This window comes from Theropithecus gelada, chromosome 9, assembly GCF_003255815.1.
Source record: "Theropithecus gelada isolate Dixy chromosome 9, Tgel_1.0, whole genome shotgun sequence".
NCBI classification, from domain to species: domain Eukaryota; kingdom Metazoa; phylum Chordata; class Mammalia; order Primates; family Cercopithecidae; genus Theropithecus; species Theropithecus gelada.
In genome coordinates, this window is record NC_037677.1 from 99,187,144 (window position 1) to 99,202,993 (window position 15,850).

The 15,850-nt window shown below is 48.6% G+C and overlaps 1 protein-coding gene across 4 annotated transcripts in view; it reads left to right on the plus strand.

The window, feature by feature from the left end:
• The window catches only part of SUFU (SUFU negative regulator of hedgehog signaling), a 132,896-nt gene that overhangs the window by 97,802 nt on the left and 19,244 nt on the right, over nucleotides 1–15,850 (plus strand). For all 4 annotated transcript variants that reach the window (XM_025397405.1, XM_025397404.1, XM_025397406.1 and 1 more), the window contains exon 8: nucleotides 1,091–1,202. In XM_025397405.1, the coding sequence (XP_025253190.1) occupies nucleotides 1,091–1,202 (112 nt within the window). The remainder of the gene's footprint in view (nucleotides 1–1,090; nucleotides 1,203–15,850) is intronic.

Genomic DNA, 15,850 nt, shown 5'->3' on the forward strand with positions numbered 1-15,850 from the left:
AGGGCTTCGCCATGTTGCCCATGCTGGTCTTAAACTCCTGAGCTCAAAACAATCCACCCGCCTCAGCCTCCCAAAGTGCTGGGATTACAGATGTGAGCCACCTCACCCAGCCGAGCCCTTTCTTTCCTTCCTGTTTGTTTTAATGGCATGCCAAGTCTGTTGGAGGCTCAAAGACAGGGTATACAGTTATTGGAATCATTTGGTTGCTTTTGACAACCAAATGAGGTTGATTTAAAGAGGGAGTCATAGTCTTGTCTAAAATTTCAGTCATTATTGGCTATTTTTAAAAATTATAAATTAATCCATCCTACTGTAACAAGTCAGATCGTTAGAAAAGTTAGTAATCATCTCCTTTCCACTCTAAGACCACTCTTTGAGCAACTAACTTTAATTTGCTTTTTTGTATCTGTTTACAGTTTGCAGAGATAAATTTGGATCCAAATCTCAGTACAGGGGACCAGACTAGTAAGCTTCATCCCAAAGACCAGCAAAGCACCTTACAAAGAAATAATCCCAGCAAGGGAACTCTTTCACTTCCTGGCCCTTGCCTCTCCATGGAGAGGCAGAGTTTCCTGGGATAGACCAAGGTGGAGGGATGATCTCGTCTCACTGACTTGAATGCAAGGGGAAGGGGTGGCAAGACCAGATGCTAGCTGACCACCCAGAACCCAGAAAGGTGTGTGAGTGGCACCTGCCCATTCATGGCAGGGCACTTGCAGCCTTCACTCACATCCATTTCAGTGGGCAGAATCCCCAGTAATCAGTCACTGTGTGGAGCCACGTTAAAGGTAAACCTCGGGCCTGTGACACAGGAAGGAAAACGATGGTGGAGAGTGCTTTTCTGAACTCTAGAGGCTGCCCCTGGATTCTACAAGAATGGCACTCTTCCAACCTAGAGCTTCTTAAGAGCACGGTTGTCCCCTCGCAATCTGTACTCACTCAGCACTCACATCTGGATGCCTAGTGTGGGCTCAGGACTGGCCAATGTGGTAGTTTTTCTTAGCACCTCTGCTGAGCCAAGTTTTAAGAGCAGGGTGAGAGTTGCTGGGAGCCCACTGGGCCACCGGGCAACTTAGTGGTGTTGTTGCAGACACAGAGCAGATCCGGGAGACCTTGAGGAGAGGACTCGAGATCAACAGCAAACCTGTCCTTCCGCCAATCAACCCTCAGCGGCAGAATGGCCTCGCCCACGACCGGGCCCCGTAAGTTCCCCAGTGTCCATGGACTGGAACAAGAGGATGATTTTGTCCTGAAGGGCCTGTCCCTGTGGATTGCATGAGAGAGAACAATGCACATAGCCCTTGCTGGATGGGCCCAGGATCTCTAGGCTTAAGGGCAGGCATGATCTGGGGCACACAGATCTATCTGTGGGTCATAGGAGAGGGCCTCAGAGGGGACCCTGCAGACCGTGAATATAAACATCAGTAAATATTTACATGAGCCGTGTGAACAGACAGGAGGCCAGGTTGGGGCGAAATCTGACTTGGGGCCTCCCAGCCTTGTGGGAGCCCATTGTGCTGAGCACGGTTCCCTCCTTATCTCGGTCTCGGCCAGAGTTGCCCTTCCTTCCTTCCTGGAGCCTGGTCTCCGGCTGATAGCTGCAACCCTGGGGGCCTCCCTCTCTGGCCAGCCCCATGCTGGATGCCTGCGGCTGAGGCCCTTCTTCCTGCCTCTCTTCCCTGGGGCCCAGGGAAGGGAAAGGAAGTCTTTTGCAGGCCTCTGCTGCCTGTCCAGGGGCCCCTGTAGCCCTCGGGAGAGACTGTGGCCACCCCAGAGGTCAGATCCGCTTCCTGCCAACCTCTCTTCCTCTGATAGAGGGGATGAGTGATGGGCAGGGCTGGAACTGGGCACCCTCCTCTGCCCTTAGTCCCAGGGCAGCTCTAGGGAATAGCTGCTGGCAGGAGATACTAGGGGGCTGGCAGCCCAAAGCAGGAACCTTGCCTGCCAGGGAGGAAATTGCTGTGCCTTGGGCTGAAAGGGAGGTCAGTCATCCTGCAAGACCAGGGTGATCTAGCCTTCTTCTACGAAGTCTTTATTACACATTTGCTGTCTGACAAGCTTGGGCCCAGGTGGCCATCTTGGGTGCACAGGCTCTTCCTTTGGGAGAACATGAGTGAAACAATTACCTTTTAATAGTGTGTGTCTGGCTGTCGATGTGATTTGTTGGAAATGGCTGCTTCTCTGGATTCTAGCTTTAGTTGCTGATCATGGTTCCCAGAAATAGTAACACTTCAGTGCGCTACAAAAAAGACAGGTCCACAGGATCTGGGGTAGTTAGGGAGGGCATCTTGGAGGAGGAAGAACATGGCATTGACCTTCAGGACGCCTTAGAATTTTAATAAGCAGGGGAAGGAACTCAAGAGGATATAGCACAGGGGAGGCCTGGCTGGTTAAAGTTCAGGCTGCCTCCTGAGACCTGACTGGACTAGAGTTACTCTGGGAACAGGGCTGTGCTGAGAGTTGAGCTCTTTGGCAAAAGCCTGGAGAAGCCTCTACCGCCACCTCAGAGCAGCTTTTAACTCCGGCCTGTGGGTTTCTCCAGCCAGCTGCCCTGAAGTAGCTGGCTCGAGGCATCCTGATCATCCCCTGGCAGCAGCAGATGGCCACACCAAGGTCATACGACATATGGAAGCTCTCTACCTGTGAGTCTGGACCCTGTCCCAGGTCTACACTCCTTCCCATTCCCTGAGCTTGGCTTCTCGCTTTGGGCCTCCTTGGCACTGTTGGGAGGCCAAAGGTACTGGAAGGCCTATAACATGGAGATAGTCTCAGTCCAGATGGCTCTCTGCCTCTGGAAGCCTGGGGTTTCTAGGCAGGAGGGCACAAGCTCCTGCAGAGATACAACCTTCTTGCCCCTCTTGTGTATCTGGAACAGGCCTGAGATCTCACTCTCTGGCTTGGGAGCACTTCCAGCTACTGCACCCCTGGACATTGCAAGGGGGCACAAGGCTCTGGCCTCCTAGATATACACATAAGCCCAGACTCAGCCGACACCCTAACTGGGCAGTAGGGTATTGGTTCTGGTCCAGGGGGTCTCTGTAGACATAAGGCAGAGAGGTTGTGGCTTCTACCCTTTGGCTTGAGTTGGCTGAGATACAGAGAGATGGGTGGGAAAAGATTTGAGGTGCCGGGTTTGTCTCCCCTTCCTGAAGGTTTAGTGCCCAGTCAGGTCTCTGAAGCACCAGGATCTGCAGTCTGAGGGGATTAGAATGTTTCCTCTGAAGCTGTCAGTGCTGGTTACCAATTTGTTAGCAATTGGTTGAGAAATGGTTTCTCCTCCTCCTTTGCCAAGAACATTCTCCAACATACCCCTCAAGCCTGTCAGACTCAAGCTTCCTGTTATCTCAGGATCGATGATGATGGACTCAGTTCAGTTCAGTGAGCGTGATGTTAATATCTGTGCTGCCCACTCTGGGACCTGACCCCATTTCAGATACACCACATGGATTGCAACTGAGAAAGCTGACCCAAAATGTGCTGGCACCACTGTTTGCTCCGCTCCCTGTGCGGGGGCAGCCAGCGTGGGCCATATTTTGTCTGCTGGTCTGATTTCCCCTTAGTCAGGACTTCTGGGCCAGGAAACTCTTATGCATGGGTCTTCCTGGGTTTGTCTGTGGTCTGAGGAAGATACAGAGCTAGATCAGAGGCTCAGAGCAGCTGATCAAGCCTGGGCATTAGCAGCTGGATGCCAGCCTACTTGGGGGCATCAAGCACTTGCTCTTTTCACACTTCAGCAGCAGCTAAAACATTATTAGTGCTTATTCTGTGCTAGGTAATGTGCCAGTTACTATCTGCTGCCATTCATTTATCTCATCCTCATAGCCATCCTGTGGTCGATAATCTTACATATCCCCCTTTAATGGATGAGGCACAGAGAGGCTAATAAGTATCTTGTCCAAGGTTAGAAAGGGGTTGCGCTTACTTACAGCCATCTATCAGCCATTAAAATGATGTAATCTTCCTTACCCTATTCTCAGGGACCCCATGGGGGACACATCAGACTGTGTTTCCGAGAAAATAATGACCCTTACTGGTAGAATTCATCTAACTAGTTGCAGCATGAATCGGGACCTCTCACATGGCACCAAGGACAAAGCCAAAGCCTCATGTTAGAAGCCTATTGGGCTTATTTAACTAAACTGTAGGGGAGTTAAATAACTCCTAGGAGATGCCATGAGCCTCGGTGATTCCAAATCCCAGGAATAACAAGCTATGTCATAATTGGCTCATTTATACCAAAATTATTTTGTGACACAAGGCCTTATTTTCTTCATGTACAGAAACTAAAACAACCCTGTCTCTGGCCCCTCTACCACCTCAGGGCAAGGGGATTTCTTTCCATTTCGAGGGTCTATTTCTTCCTTTCCAGAAAGGCAGGCCCCCTGGGTAACCTGCTCCTCTCCTACTCTTCATTGCCAGCCCTCCTCCCACTGCCTTCCCAGAAGGAGAGTCCTTGGCCCTCTTCAGGGCTTCTTCAGCATTTCACAACCCTTGCATTCCAGCCATGAAATTTGTATCTGGCTTTTCCCAAGATGATCAGTTGAGAAAAGCCTCCTTCAGCTTGCTGGCGCCTCCCTTCCCACTGCCTGCTCGGGTGAGTTTGGGAAGGATGGGAAGCAGCTCCTTTGTGCCGCATGAGGACAGCCTGGCTTAAAGACTGTGCCTGCCAACATCTGTAGGGATTTGAGGAGGGAAAAGTTCCTGGGCATCCTCTCTGAGGTCACCTGGTCAGCGTGAACTACGGAGTCTGGTCTCTCTACAGTGCACAGTGTGGTCAGGTGAATTGTGTGTAGAGGTTTTCTTGTCTTTCTGTCTTTTTTTTTTTTTTTTTTTTTGACACAGGATCTCCTTCTGTCACACAGGCTGGAATGTGGTGGCAAGATCATAGCTCACTGCAGCCTTGAGCTCCTGGCCTCAAGTGATCCTCTTCCCACCTTGGCCTCCCAAAATGCTGGGACTACAGGCATGAGCCGCCATACCTGGCCTGTATTTCTCTAAACTGTTGCTCAGATGCTGGGAACCTGCATCAGTATTCTAGGACCACCTCCTCCCTCAGCAAGTGACTTACCACCTGAGGCTGGGGACCCTTAGGGAGCACTCTGAGTTGTGCCCTCCCAGAGGGGGACAGAGCACATGCATGTGTGCACACTTATGTTAGAGGGGAAAAGTTCCTGACTCTGGGAGAAGCACTTTGTAGTTGAGGCACCTCTAAAAAGCGAACTCACCATCGCTGCTGAGATTCTCAGTCTTCTAGAATCACACCAGCAACTTTCAAGACCTGTAAAAAAAATTTTTTTGCCTTAATTTCCTGGGCAATTAAGATTCTGTACCACGAATTCCTCTGCTGTAACATTCTCATTTGCAACACCTCCCCAACATACACACACACACATATACATAGATTTCTCCGTGCTCTTATGAGTGTCTCTGCACCTGTCTGTTTGGCCTTTGATTGGGGTGACTTTGCTGCCTCTAATTCCCATCTTGAATACCTTGTAACCTGGTCAGGGAGTCATCCTTTCGAGAAAATTGTGTTTTGTTTTGCTCAGCCTATGAGATCCATGAAGATTAATTAGAAGAAGAAAATATCTCGTTTGCATCCAACCTACCAGTGAATTGGGGTGAAGGAAGGTGAGTTTCCATCTGGGGGAAACAGCTGGGCTGTGGCTGGTGCCGCTCGCACGAAGGGCAGTATTGGGTAACCCTGCTTCAAGGGGTCTCTCCTGGCAGCGCAGTGGCCAGCCTGGAGCCCTCTCTGTCACGTTGGCTTCCCTCACACTCCCACACTGGGGAAGTACAGTTGTTTGCACTGGAAAGAAAGCCCAGAAATAAACAGCCCTTCTCTTAGGGCCCCAGCCAGACTCTGCAGGGCTGATGAGAGGAACAGCCTAGGCCTCTCTGCTCCCTGCTTCCTGGACAGCAGGCTCCTTTTTGCCTCCCTCACAGTGATCCGTGTTGTCATGCCAAGTACCTTTACAGGACTTTCTCAGAAATACACATTTGAAAGGGCAGAGCAAGGGGCTCCACAGCAAGTCTGGCATGGGTAAATTTCTGTTTTAACTCCGTTCTTTGCTCCACTTCCCCAAAGAGATGAAGCCACGGCCATTGTTAACACCCCAACTTCAGAATTCCTCGCTGGTGCTTGAATTCTCAGTCCAAACGCTGCATCCCCCTCCCTCGAGTTGCACAATCAGGAGTATTTTTATCACCCATCCTTGATCCTCGGTGTCACCCAACACTTCAGCAGTGAGTCACTTCTCCAGGGAGGGGAAAAGGAAGGCTCAAAGGTAAGAGCTAGAGAAAGGAAATGACTCAGTGTCTCAGAAAAAGGAAAGCTGGGGTTCTGGGTAGAGCAAGCTCATTCAGGAGAGTAGGGGTACTAATCTCCCACCCAAGTTAGAGGGCAGGGCTGGGGATGGCGGCCCCTCATGCCCAGAGGAGTTAATAGTTGACTAGGAAATCCCCTAACCTTGATGCAGATTTTACTCACCCTGACTTCTTTAGCCATACTCTGTCACACCATTTCATGATCAGATTTTACCTTTGGGATATTCCCAATGAAAATATTGCGCCTTTTTTTTTTTTTTTTTTTTTTTTTTGAGACGAGGCGAAATCGTACTCTGTCGCTTAGACTGGAGTGCAGTGGCACAGTCTCAGCTTACTGCAACCACTGCCTTCCGTGTTCAAGCGATTCTCCTGCCTCAGCCTCCTGAGTAGCTGGGATTATAAGCACACACCACCATGCCCAGCTAATTTTTGTATTTTTAGTACAGATGGATTTTCACCATGTTGGTCAGGCTGGTCTCGAACTCCTGACCTCGTGATCTGCCCGCCTTGGCCTCCCAAAGTGCTGGAATTACAGGCATGAGCCACTGTGCCCTGCCAAATATTGCATTTTTAAACTGAGTGTGGTGGCTCATACCTGTAATCCCAGCACTCTGGGAGGCTGAGGCAGAAAATCTCTAGAGTCCAGGAGTTCGAGACCAGCCTGGGCAACATGGCGAAACCCCATCTCTACAAAAAATACAAAAAATTAGCTAGGTGTGGTGGCACGTGCCTGTAGTCCCAGCTACTCAGGAGGCTGAGGTGGGAGGATCACCTGGACCTGGGAGGTTGAGGCTGCAGTGAACCGTGATCACACCACTGCACTCCATCCTGAGACCCTGTCTCAAAACAAAAAAAGAAAATACTGTATTTTGTCATTTGGTTATTGGTGTTTACTATTCACCTTTTATGGCCTTTTACTCTTATATTGTCCTTATGAGAAAATTTGTCAGAATTACCAGGTTATACAGCCTTGTGCTTAACAAGAACTTTAGAGGTGAGCTGGTCCCCTCTCCCTCCATCCCACACCCACACCCTTTTCCAGTTCTGCCTTAAAGGGAGACCTGCAGGTGGTTGTTTCTCTGGAAAGTTCAGAGCTTTCGTCAGCAATCAGAGAGCAAAAGGAAGAATCTCCCAGGCAAGGGGCAGAAGCTAGAGGTTGGGCTGGGCTCAGCAGGCCAAATCCACTTCACTTGTGAATAGTTGCCAAGCTTGATGCCCTGGTTCCTGTTCCTGGGCGTCCCCAAGGAGAAGGCTCCGAGTCGTGTGGCCACTGCAGACGTCATGACTCATAGGACTGGGATTGTGGCTAAAAGGAGTCTCAATGGTTCAGCTCCTCTCCTTTCCACCCCTGCTGCCACTGACTGAATGGGACCAATACCCTTTAGGCGAATGTGGAAAAAGTAAGACTTTTCCATTCAGAGAGACCAGGGTGGAGGGGAACCATGGTTGAGACTCTGTTGGTCTGTCATGTGTAGGTAGGGTGATCAGGGCATGTACTATCAACTGTACAGTACTAGAAATCAGGAATCTACCTTGACACTGGAAGGAGAGGGTTTATTAGGATCTGTAAAAAGTCACCTCATGCAGTGAGAAATACAAATATAGAATGCATTATATAGACAGGTGGTAAAGACGAAATAGGTCAATTTAGATCAATTGCACCTCTAAACCAGCCCATAAACCACCCCTTGGTGTGGTGCTCTCAATATAGAAGGAATCCTGGGCTAGTCCTTGTGGCTGAGTGGGCAGTTTTTATTGTACATCACCTTGTGCCAGGCCTTGCGTTGTGGGATGCCCTTGTTCCTGTCTTGTGACTTAGAACACTGAGACTTAACGAGGTTATAGAACTTATCTAGCATCAGACTGCAGGGATTAAGTGTCAGCCAGGATTTGAACCTTGGGTGGTGTGACTCTAGATCTGAGCCTCTTCACTGAGTATTGCCTGTAAAAGAGGATAAAGGTGGAGGGATACATGCCAGTTCACCAGAAAACGTAACTGGAAACAGGGTCTTTGACACCTGCATGCCAGCGCACGGAGGAAAGGTGGTATTGTAGTTTGCCTGGAAACCCCTGAAGGTGGCAGTTCGGGAGAGACCGTTTAACTGAGAGAGGGATACTAAAAAATAAAGTGAAATCAGCTAGAGGATACACTCCATCCGAATAAGTGAGGAAGACATATGGGGGTAGGAAATGGATCCAACATGAGAAAGAGGCAAGGAGAATCCAGGGTGAAAGGGAGAATGATCCCAGATGACAACAGTATAGCAGGAATGGAAGGCAGCCAACTCAGGTGGGAGCAGGTTGGAAGGATCCTCTGAAGAAATGTCTCCAAGAAAATAAAATTGATAAATACTTGGTGTATTTGAATGGCTTGGGAGGAAGATGTGTGGACCATTGGTAAGAGTAATTTTTTTTTTTTTTTTTTTTGAGACGGGGTCTGACTCTGTCACCTTGGTTGGCATGCAGTAGTGTGATCTCAACCTCTGCCTCCTGAGCTCAAGCGATCTTCCCTCCTCAGCCTCCTGAGTAGCTGGGACCACAAGCACACGCCACCATGCCCGGTTAATTTTTTGTACTTTTGGTAGAGATGGGGTTTTACTGCGTTGCCCAGGCTGGCCTTGAACTCCTGAGCTCAGGTGATTTTCCCACCCGGCCTCCCAAAGTGCTAGGATTATGGGCGTGAGCCACCACGCCCAGCCAGTAATAGTAATTCTGATTTAATTGGTGATAAGCACATAGAAAACTAAGAGAGGTATTAAATCCAAGGAAAATAGAAAATTATGACAAAAGGAAAAGTATATTAATATAATACATGGCTCAGCTGTAAACAGCATTGACATAGTCAAATAATTTAAACACTTAATACCAGTCCACACAAACTGACGGTGCAGTTATCCTGGAAAAGTGGGAAGGTGTATGGAAGAGAGCTAAAAGCTCATCTTCCATGGTGGGGAGTCAGTAGGTAAAGCCTGAAAAGGAAATACCAGGCCGGGCGCAGTGACTCATGCCTGTAATCCCAGCACTTTGAGAGGCTGAGGCTTGCAGATCACTTGAGGTCAGGAGTTTGAGACCAGCCTGGCCAACATGGTGAAACCCCGTCTCTACTAAAATACAAAAATTAGCTGGGCACGGTCACGCGCCTGTAATCCCAGCTACTCAGGAGGCTGAGGCAGGAGAATCGCTTAAATCCAGGAGGTGGAGGTTGTATGAGCCAAGATCTCGCCACTGTACTCCAGCCTAGGTGACAGAGCAAGACTCCGTCTCAAACAAAAAAAAAAGAAAAGAAAAAGAAAAGGAAACACCAGGAATTAAAAATAAAGTATATTTAAAATATCAAGGATGGGAGGCTGAGGTCAGGAGCTCAAGACCAGCCTGGCCAACATGGTAAAACCCCATCTCTACAAAAATACAAAAAATTAGCCAGGCATGATGGTAGGTGCCTATAATCCCAGCTATTTGGGAGGCTGAGGCGGGAGAATCGCTTGAACCCAGGAGGTGGAGGGTGCAGTGAGCCAAGATGGCGCCATTGCACTCCAGCCTGGGCAACAGAGTGAGACTCTGTCTAAAAAAAAAAAATTAAGGAAATATGAAAGAATCATCTACAGAGGTGACAGTTGTCTCTGAGGAGGGGAGCATGGGAAGACAGTGACTATTGTAACGACCCTCATGAAACCCTTTGACCCTTTAAACGCTAAAAAAGAAAAAAGAAAAAGGTATTGAATGAGCTGTTATAGTTTACTCTGCCCAGTGAAAAGAAAGGATGATGTATGCCAGGTAAAAAGCACACAGTTAGTGCCAAGGCAAGCCCAGGGGAACTTCAGCTTCCCTAGCCTCAGGCTGAGAGTTGAGGGTGAGCCGTGGAGAATCATCTGACAGCCCCCTGGAAAGCGTCTGTCTCAGGGGCACAGAAGATAATCCGGGGGAACTCGGCTGTGGACCCAATTCTGACCAGCGGGGAGTGTGAGCCCTGTGAGAAAGCAGCTTGGGCAGGCAGAGGTCAGGAGGGAAAACCCTGGGCCAGTAGTCCCCAGAGGAGGTCCCCGCAACATTTTAGGGGATTTTCTTGGGTGTTCAGTGAAAAGAGGGTTCTCTGGCTACAGTTGGAAAATGCTGGTTTACACAAAATGAAACCAGTACATTTTCCCTCTATCGTCCTCCTCAGAGTCCAAAATGCCAACATTTTGTGAATCTCTGATCTGAGATGGGGCATATTCCATCTACCCTTTGCAGTACCTGTTTTTCTAGAGGCTTCTCTTAAAATTCCATCAAATACCCTTTGGGAAGTCCTGCCCTGTCTTCCAGGAAGGCAGTTCTTTTAAGAATTCAAGGAAAAGGCAGTTCTTTTAAGAATTCAAGGAAAAGATAGATGTGTCTTCATAGTCCTGAAACCCTGGAAGAAAAGACCACTCAAAAGAGATGGGAGTTTCTTGAGAAATATTATAATTACTCTTTTGCTGGTATCAAGGAGAACTGGGGTTTTGTCTCAGCTCTTTACTCATTGTTTGATCTTGGGCTAGTTATTTAAGTCTCTGAGTTTCAGTGTCTTTATCTGTAAAATGGGGAAAATAATGCCTCTTTATAGAGTTGTGATGGAAATGAAAGGAAGCAAACTATACAAAGGATTTAGCATGGGACCCAGTACCATAGTCTGTGCTCAATAAAAGATGTCTCTTATTATTGTGAATAGTCCCCTGAAAACCAAAAAGAGGTCTAATACCTCCAGGGACCAGCATAAGTCTGTAGAGAATACTTCACACAACTCAATTTGGAAGAATTTGAACAAATGCTAGAAGGAGAGAAATGTTATGTCAGCATAGACTTTAAAGAACAGGGTCAAGAAAAGCTGAAACTCAAGAACTGAGTCTTGCAAAAAAAGTGCAATGAGCAGCAAAGAGGACTTTATTTTTGTACTTCTCTTTGGAGTAAGAAGAAGAAAACCTAGACCTAATTGTTTGGACAGAGTATCGTTTATCAGTGGCAGAGAGAAAGCAAAATTTACTCAAGTTCTGTTATGGTTCCATATTGAAACAAATGGTTTTATCAGACCAGGAAGGGTCCCACAGGCATTGACAAGAGAGTTGAATCTATTATTTCAGCTCTCCTGGCTCACATGTATTGTGCCTCCAGAACACCAGGAGAATTGGCAGGCAAGAGTCGTGAAGCTGGTGTCAGCAATCTTTGAGGGAATGGGAGAGAGGTGTTGGCAGACTGGAAGTACTCAGAAGTTGCAAGATGCAAAAAGCATCTTGCACTCTCTAGACTAGTGAGCGTGGTGTCACTCTCAGCGAAAATTCTGAACTAGATTATTCAGCAAGTAGGCTGTGAACACTCCAAGGGAAAGAGCGAGTCCTGAGAGTCAGAAAGAGCCAGGCTTGCCAGACCATCCTCATTGCCTTTTTATGTATTTATTTTTAATTTTTTCCAAAGACCCCTAAGTAGACTCAACATTGTCATTGCCTAAAAAGAAATGCTTACCCGGCTGGGCGCAGTGGTTCACACCTGTAATCCCAGCACTTTGGGAGGCCGAGGCGGGCGGATCACTTGAGGTCAGGAGTTCGAGACCAGCCTGGCCAATATGGTAAAATCCTGTCTCTACTAAAAATACAAAAATTAGCAGGGTGTGGTGGTGGGTGCCTGTAACCCTAGCTGCTTGGGAGGCTGAGGCAGGAGAATTGCTTGAACCTGGGAGGCAGAGGTTGCAGTGAGCCGAGATCGCACCATTGCACTCCAGCCTGGGCGTCACAGCGAGACTCTGTCTCAAAAAAAAAAAAAAAAAGAAAGAAAGAAAAAAGAAATGCTTACCTGCCCAAGCAGATAAAGGAAGTACTGCAGACCATATATAGGCGGGGTTTAGCAAGACGTTTTGAGAACATTCTGACAGCATTATAGGCAAGACAGAAATGTCCAGAGAACATCCAGGAGGGTGAGGGCTATGGTGATGGGAAGGTTGGGTTGATTTATAACTGGTTGGATGGGCATACCCAAAGAGTAATGATGTCAGTCCATCAGCCTGTCTGCCTAGCCCTTTCCTGTTTACTTTTTAATCAAAGCCTGGGATGAGAACATCGATGACGAATTTATCAGTTTTGTCAGTGATCTGAAGTCAGGAAGGAATGCCAATATGAAGAATGCCAGAGTCAGGTTTCAGAAATACCCGAACTGCCGGAACACTAGCCAGATAGTGCAGAGTTCTTCTGCTCCTAGCTCCATGTAATCAGCCGGACATACTAGTTGGGGGACATACTAGACAGGGGATATACTAGATGGGGGAGAACGGGTCCCAGGGCAGCCCATGGGAAGCCCGAGGAAGATTTCATTGACAGGAGTGCAGTGTGAGTTGGTAGTATGAGGTTACAAATAATAGATAATTCGATGACAGTTTTAATAGAAATAAAATGTCCCAAACAAGAGAGATCATAGTCCCTCTGTGATCTGCACTGGTGAGGTCACATACTATGTTTACTGCCACACACGACACTTCACTTCTGGATGGGACATTCACACTGACAGGTTAGAATGAGCCCAGGGGAGGTGACTTGAATGGATGGAGAATTTCAGAATCTTATCAAGAATCTAGTTAAAAGTTAGGGCCACAGATAGTAGAAAAAGAAACTTGGTGGGAAGTGAGAGCAGCCTCAGGGGTTGGAAAGGCTGTTATGGGAAGATGGATTCAGCTCACTCTGGGCAGCTTGAAGAACAGTGGTTTGAGAATTGCAGGAAGGCGGTTTGTGCTCTGTAGAAGGAAGAGAGCCCTGGCATCACCTCCCTCCGTAGAGCAAAGGCCTCAGTGTTTTTTTGGACTATAATTGGGCCTTTCCAGAGCACCAGTGGTTGACCAACGCCTGCAGGGTCCTCTCAAGGAGTCAGGAGCACTTTCAAGCCCCATCTCAGAAGTACTCTCTCCCAAGCTCTGGGCAAGAACCTTTGTTTAGCAGGGAACTGGCCTGGCCAGAGGCAGTTGGATTCTGGGCCCAGGATAAAGGCAAAGAAGTTTTCGTTAAGCCATTGACATTTTTACAGGAGGAGCAGATAGACTTTTAGAGGCAGCCAGCTAACGTCAACACATTAATACACTTGTCAGATGTATTATGAGCACCTACCACATCCCAGGCACTATTAGATGCCTCATCTGAGTCATCCCATTTAGTCATAATGACCTATTGTTATTTATTCTTGTTAAGAGGATACCAAAGCTCAGAGAGAAGTTAAGCCCAATGTCACATAAAACTGGAACCCAGAACTTAAGCTGTTAGCCACTCTGCCTCCTGGAGCACAGCCTTGGCCCTGTGCCTCTGGCAGTCACCAGCGGGTATGAGCTGTGCCTCCCTGTGAGCCCTTCTCCCTTCCAGCCCCCAAAGCCATGCCTTCCCCTCCACTGGGAACTCAGGGAGAAAACAGCCCAGCTGAAAAACTAGGCCATGCTGCCGAGCACGCTACTCATTTTTTTATGACTAAGATGAAGCTGACAACCATGCAAAACATTGCAAACCTGTGTCGGCTGCAGATTTAATACCTAACCCAGCCCACACAAATAATTCATGCTTCTGCATCAATGTCCAGAAGAAACAAATCAGCAAAAAGCTGGGTTCTTGTGTGTGTGTGTGTATGTGTGTGCGCGTGCACGTGTGTGTGTCTGTGTATGTGTTGTGTGTAGCAGCCGCGTTTCCATCAAAGCAGCATGCCGGAAATACCCAAGCTCCAGGACTGCAGATCTAGCATTTTGCAATTTTTTTTTCTCTTAAAAGATTAAAGTATGGTTTCAAATGATGGAAGGTTGGTGGGAGGTGTAAATGTGGGCACTTGTCACATTAATTCTTCAGATGATTAAGTTCTTTTCCATTTCTTTAAAGCTGTTTGCAGTTGGGTTTGATGTCCTGGTTCTGGGTGAGTGTGTTGTGGCAGTTACCAAGGTGACTTTAGCTGACTTTCAACAATTTATTTTTCCCTCCAGCTTGAGACGTCTATAGCCCTGTATGCTGTTGATTGTTTTCTGCAAGCCCCCACCCCACCTCCCATTGCTATTCATCAGCATTTTTGCCTGCACCATAGAGGCTGGGATCCTCTAGCAGGCCCCGCCTGGACAAGCTAGGCCTCAGCCCCTTTCAGGAGGACGGTAGTGTGTTTGGAGACAGGAACCGGTGGTAAGAGATGGCACAGGGGAGTGATTGTGAGAGTCACCCCCTGGTTCTTTTGCTTAAACTCACTCTGAGCCCTTTGGCTTGTCACCTCACCTCTGTGAGCCTCAGTTACCTCTACTGTGAAAGAAGGCTTGACAGCGCAGCCTACTTTGTGCTTGCTGGGAGGAATCAGCGAGTGAACCTATGGCCTTAGCAGAGGGTTGGCACAGAGTAAGGGCACAGGAAACATGGCTCAGGAAACACTGCTTCCTGAGTTCTGCTCTTGTTTGGGCCCTGAGGGCACCCTGTGTCTCCACTGAGTCCTCACCTGTTGCTGCTGCCTCCCTCTGAAGGAAGGGAGGTGCAGTGGCCCTGGTGGAAGGGAAAGAGAGTTGGTCGGAAGTCTGAGGCTTCGATCAGAAGTCTGACGCACGGTGAGCGGGGACGCGTCACCCGCTCTCTTTTGTAAAGGAAAGAGGTAGATTAAACAACCTCAGAGTTTCCTTCCAGTCCTGAATACTGTGACCCTCTTGGCCATAGCATTTGTCTCCTTCACAGATCTTGTGCAAGGGTGAAGCCAGGGGAAAAGGCAGTTTTAGAGCTGGCTTTAGGAAGGCAGAGGAAGGGACCGCTTTGTGAAGGAACAGTCAGATCCGGGGGTGAGTCCTCACAAAGACAAGGCCAGCAGGCAGGCACGGCCCGTGACCTCAGGGGCATGTCTAACCCACTGCTGCTGCAGGGCCGTCCTCTGTCTTTTGCCTGTGGACCCTATACCTTCCCCTGGGGAGGTGCCCCGCCTGTCAGGGTGCCACCCTGGCTGCAGGCCCCAGCACCTAGCCCCGCAGCGTGTAAGGAGGTTGGGCCTGCCTCTCAGTGGCTGTCCAGCTGTCATCCTGGGTGGCTTCTGCCTGCCACTTGAATGATAAATAACTGGAGCTTCTCACCCAGTTTTTGATGGACACTTGGGGAATTGTTCTGAGATTCACAGCCCAAACCAGGATCCGGCCTTTTGAATAGAATCAGTGGGTAACTCTTATTTCTGGCTGAGGCAGATTTGAGAGGTTGTCAGTGGGGGCAGCTGAATTTGAAAGAGCAAATCTTAGAATGCAAAGGGACCCTGTGACCCAGCCGTGGGCCTCACTGTTGGTGGGAAGCAAGCAGGAGGGAGTGTGAGGCAGCAGTGACAGCTCACCATGCCAAGGCCACAGTCAGGAGGAATCTGGTACAGGCTCCTGGGGCCTTAAAGCCCAGCAGGGCGGGAGCCCGGTTCTGCTTTCCAGCCAATCCCACTGGTCCGACTCCTAAGAGCCCAGCTTGTACTCAGCAGCACAGATTGTATCACCCTCTGGTTAGATGAAGGGTGTGAATGTCCCTGCAGCTCCTGGCTGTTGGCGGAATGTACATCC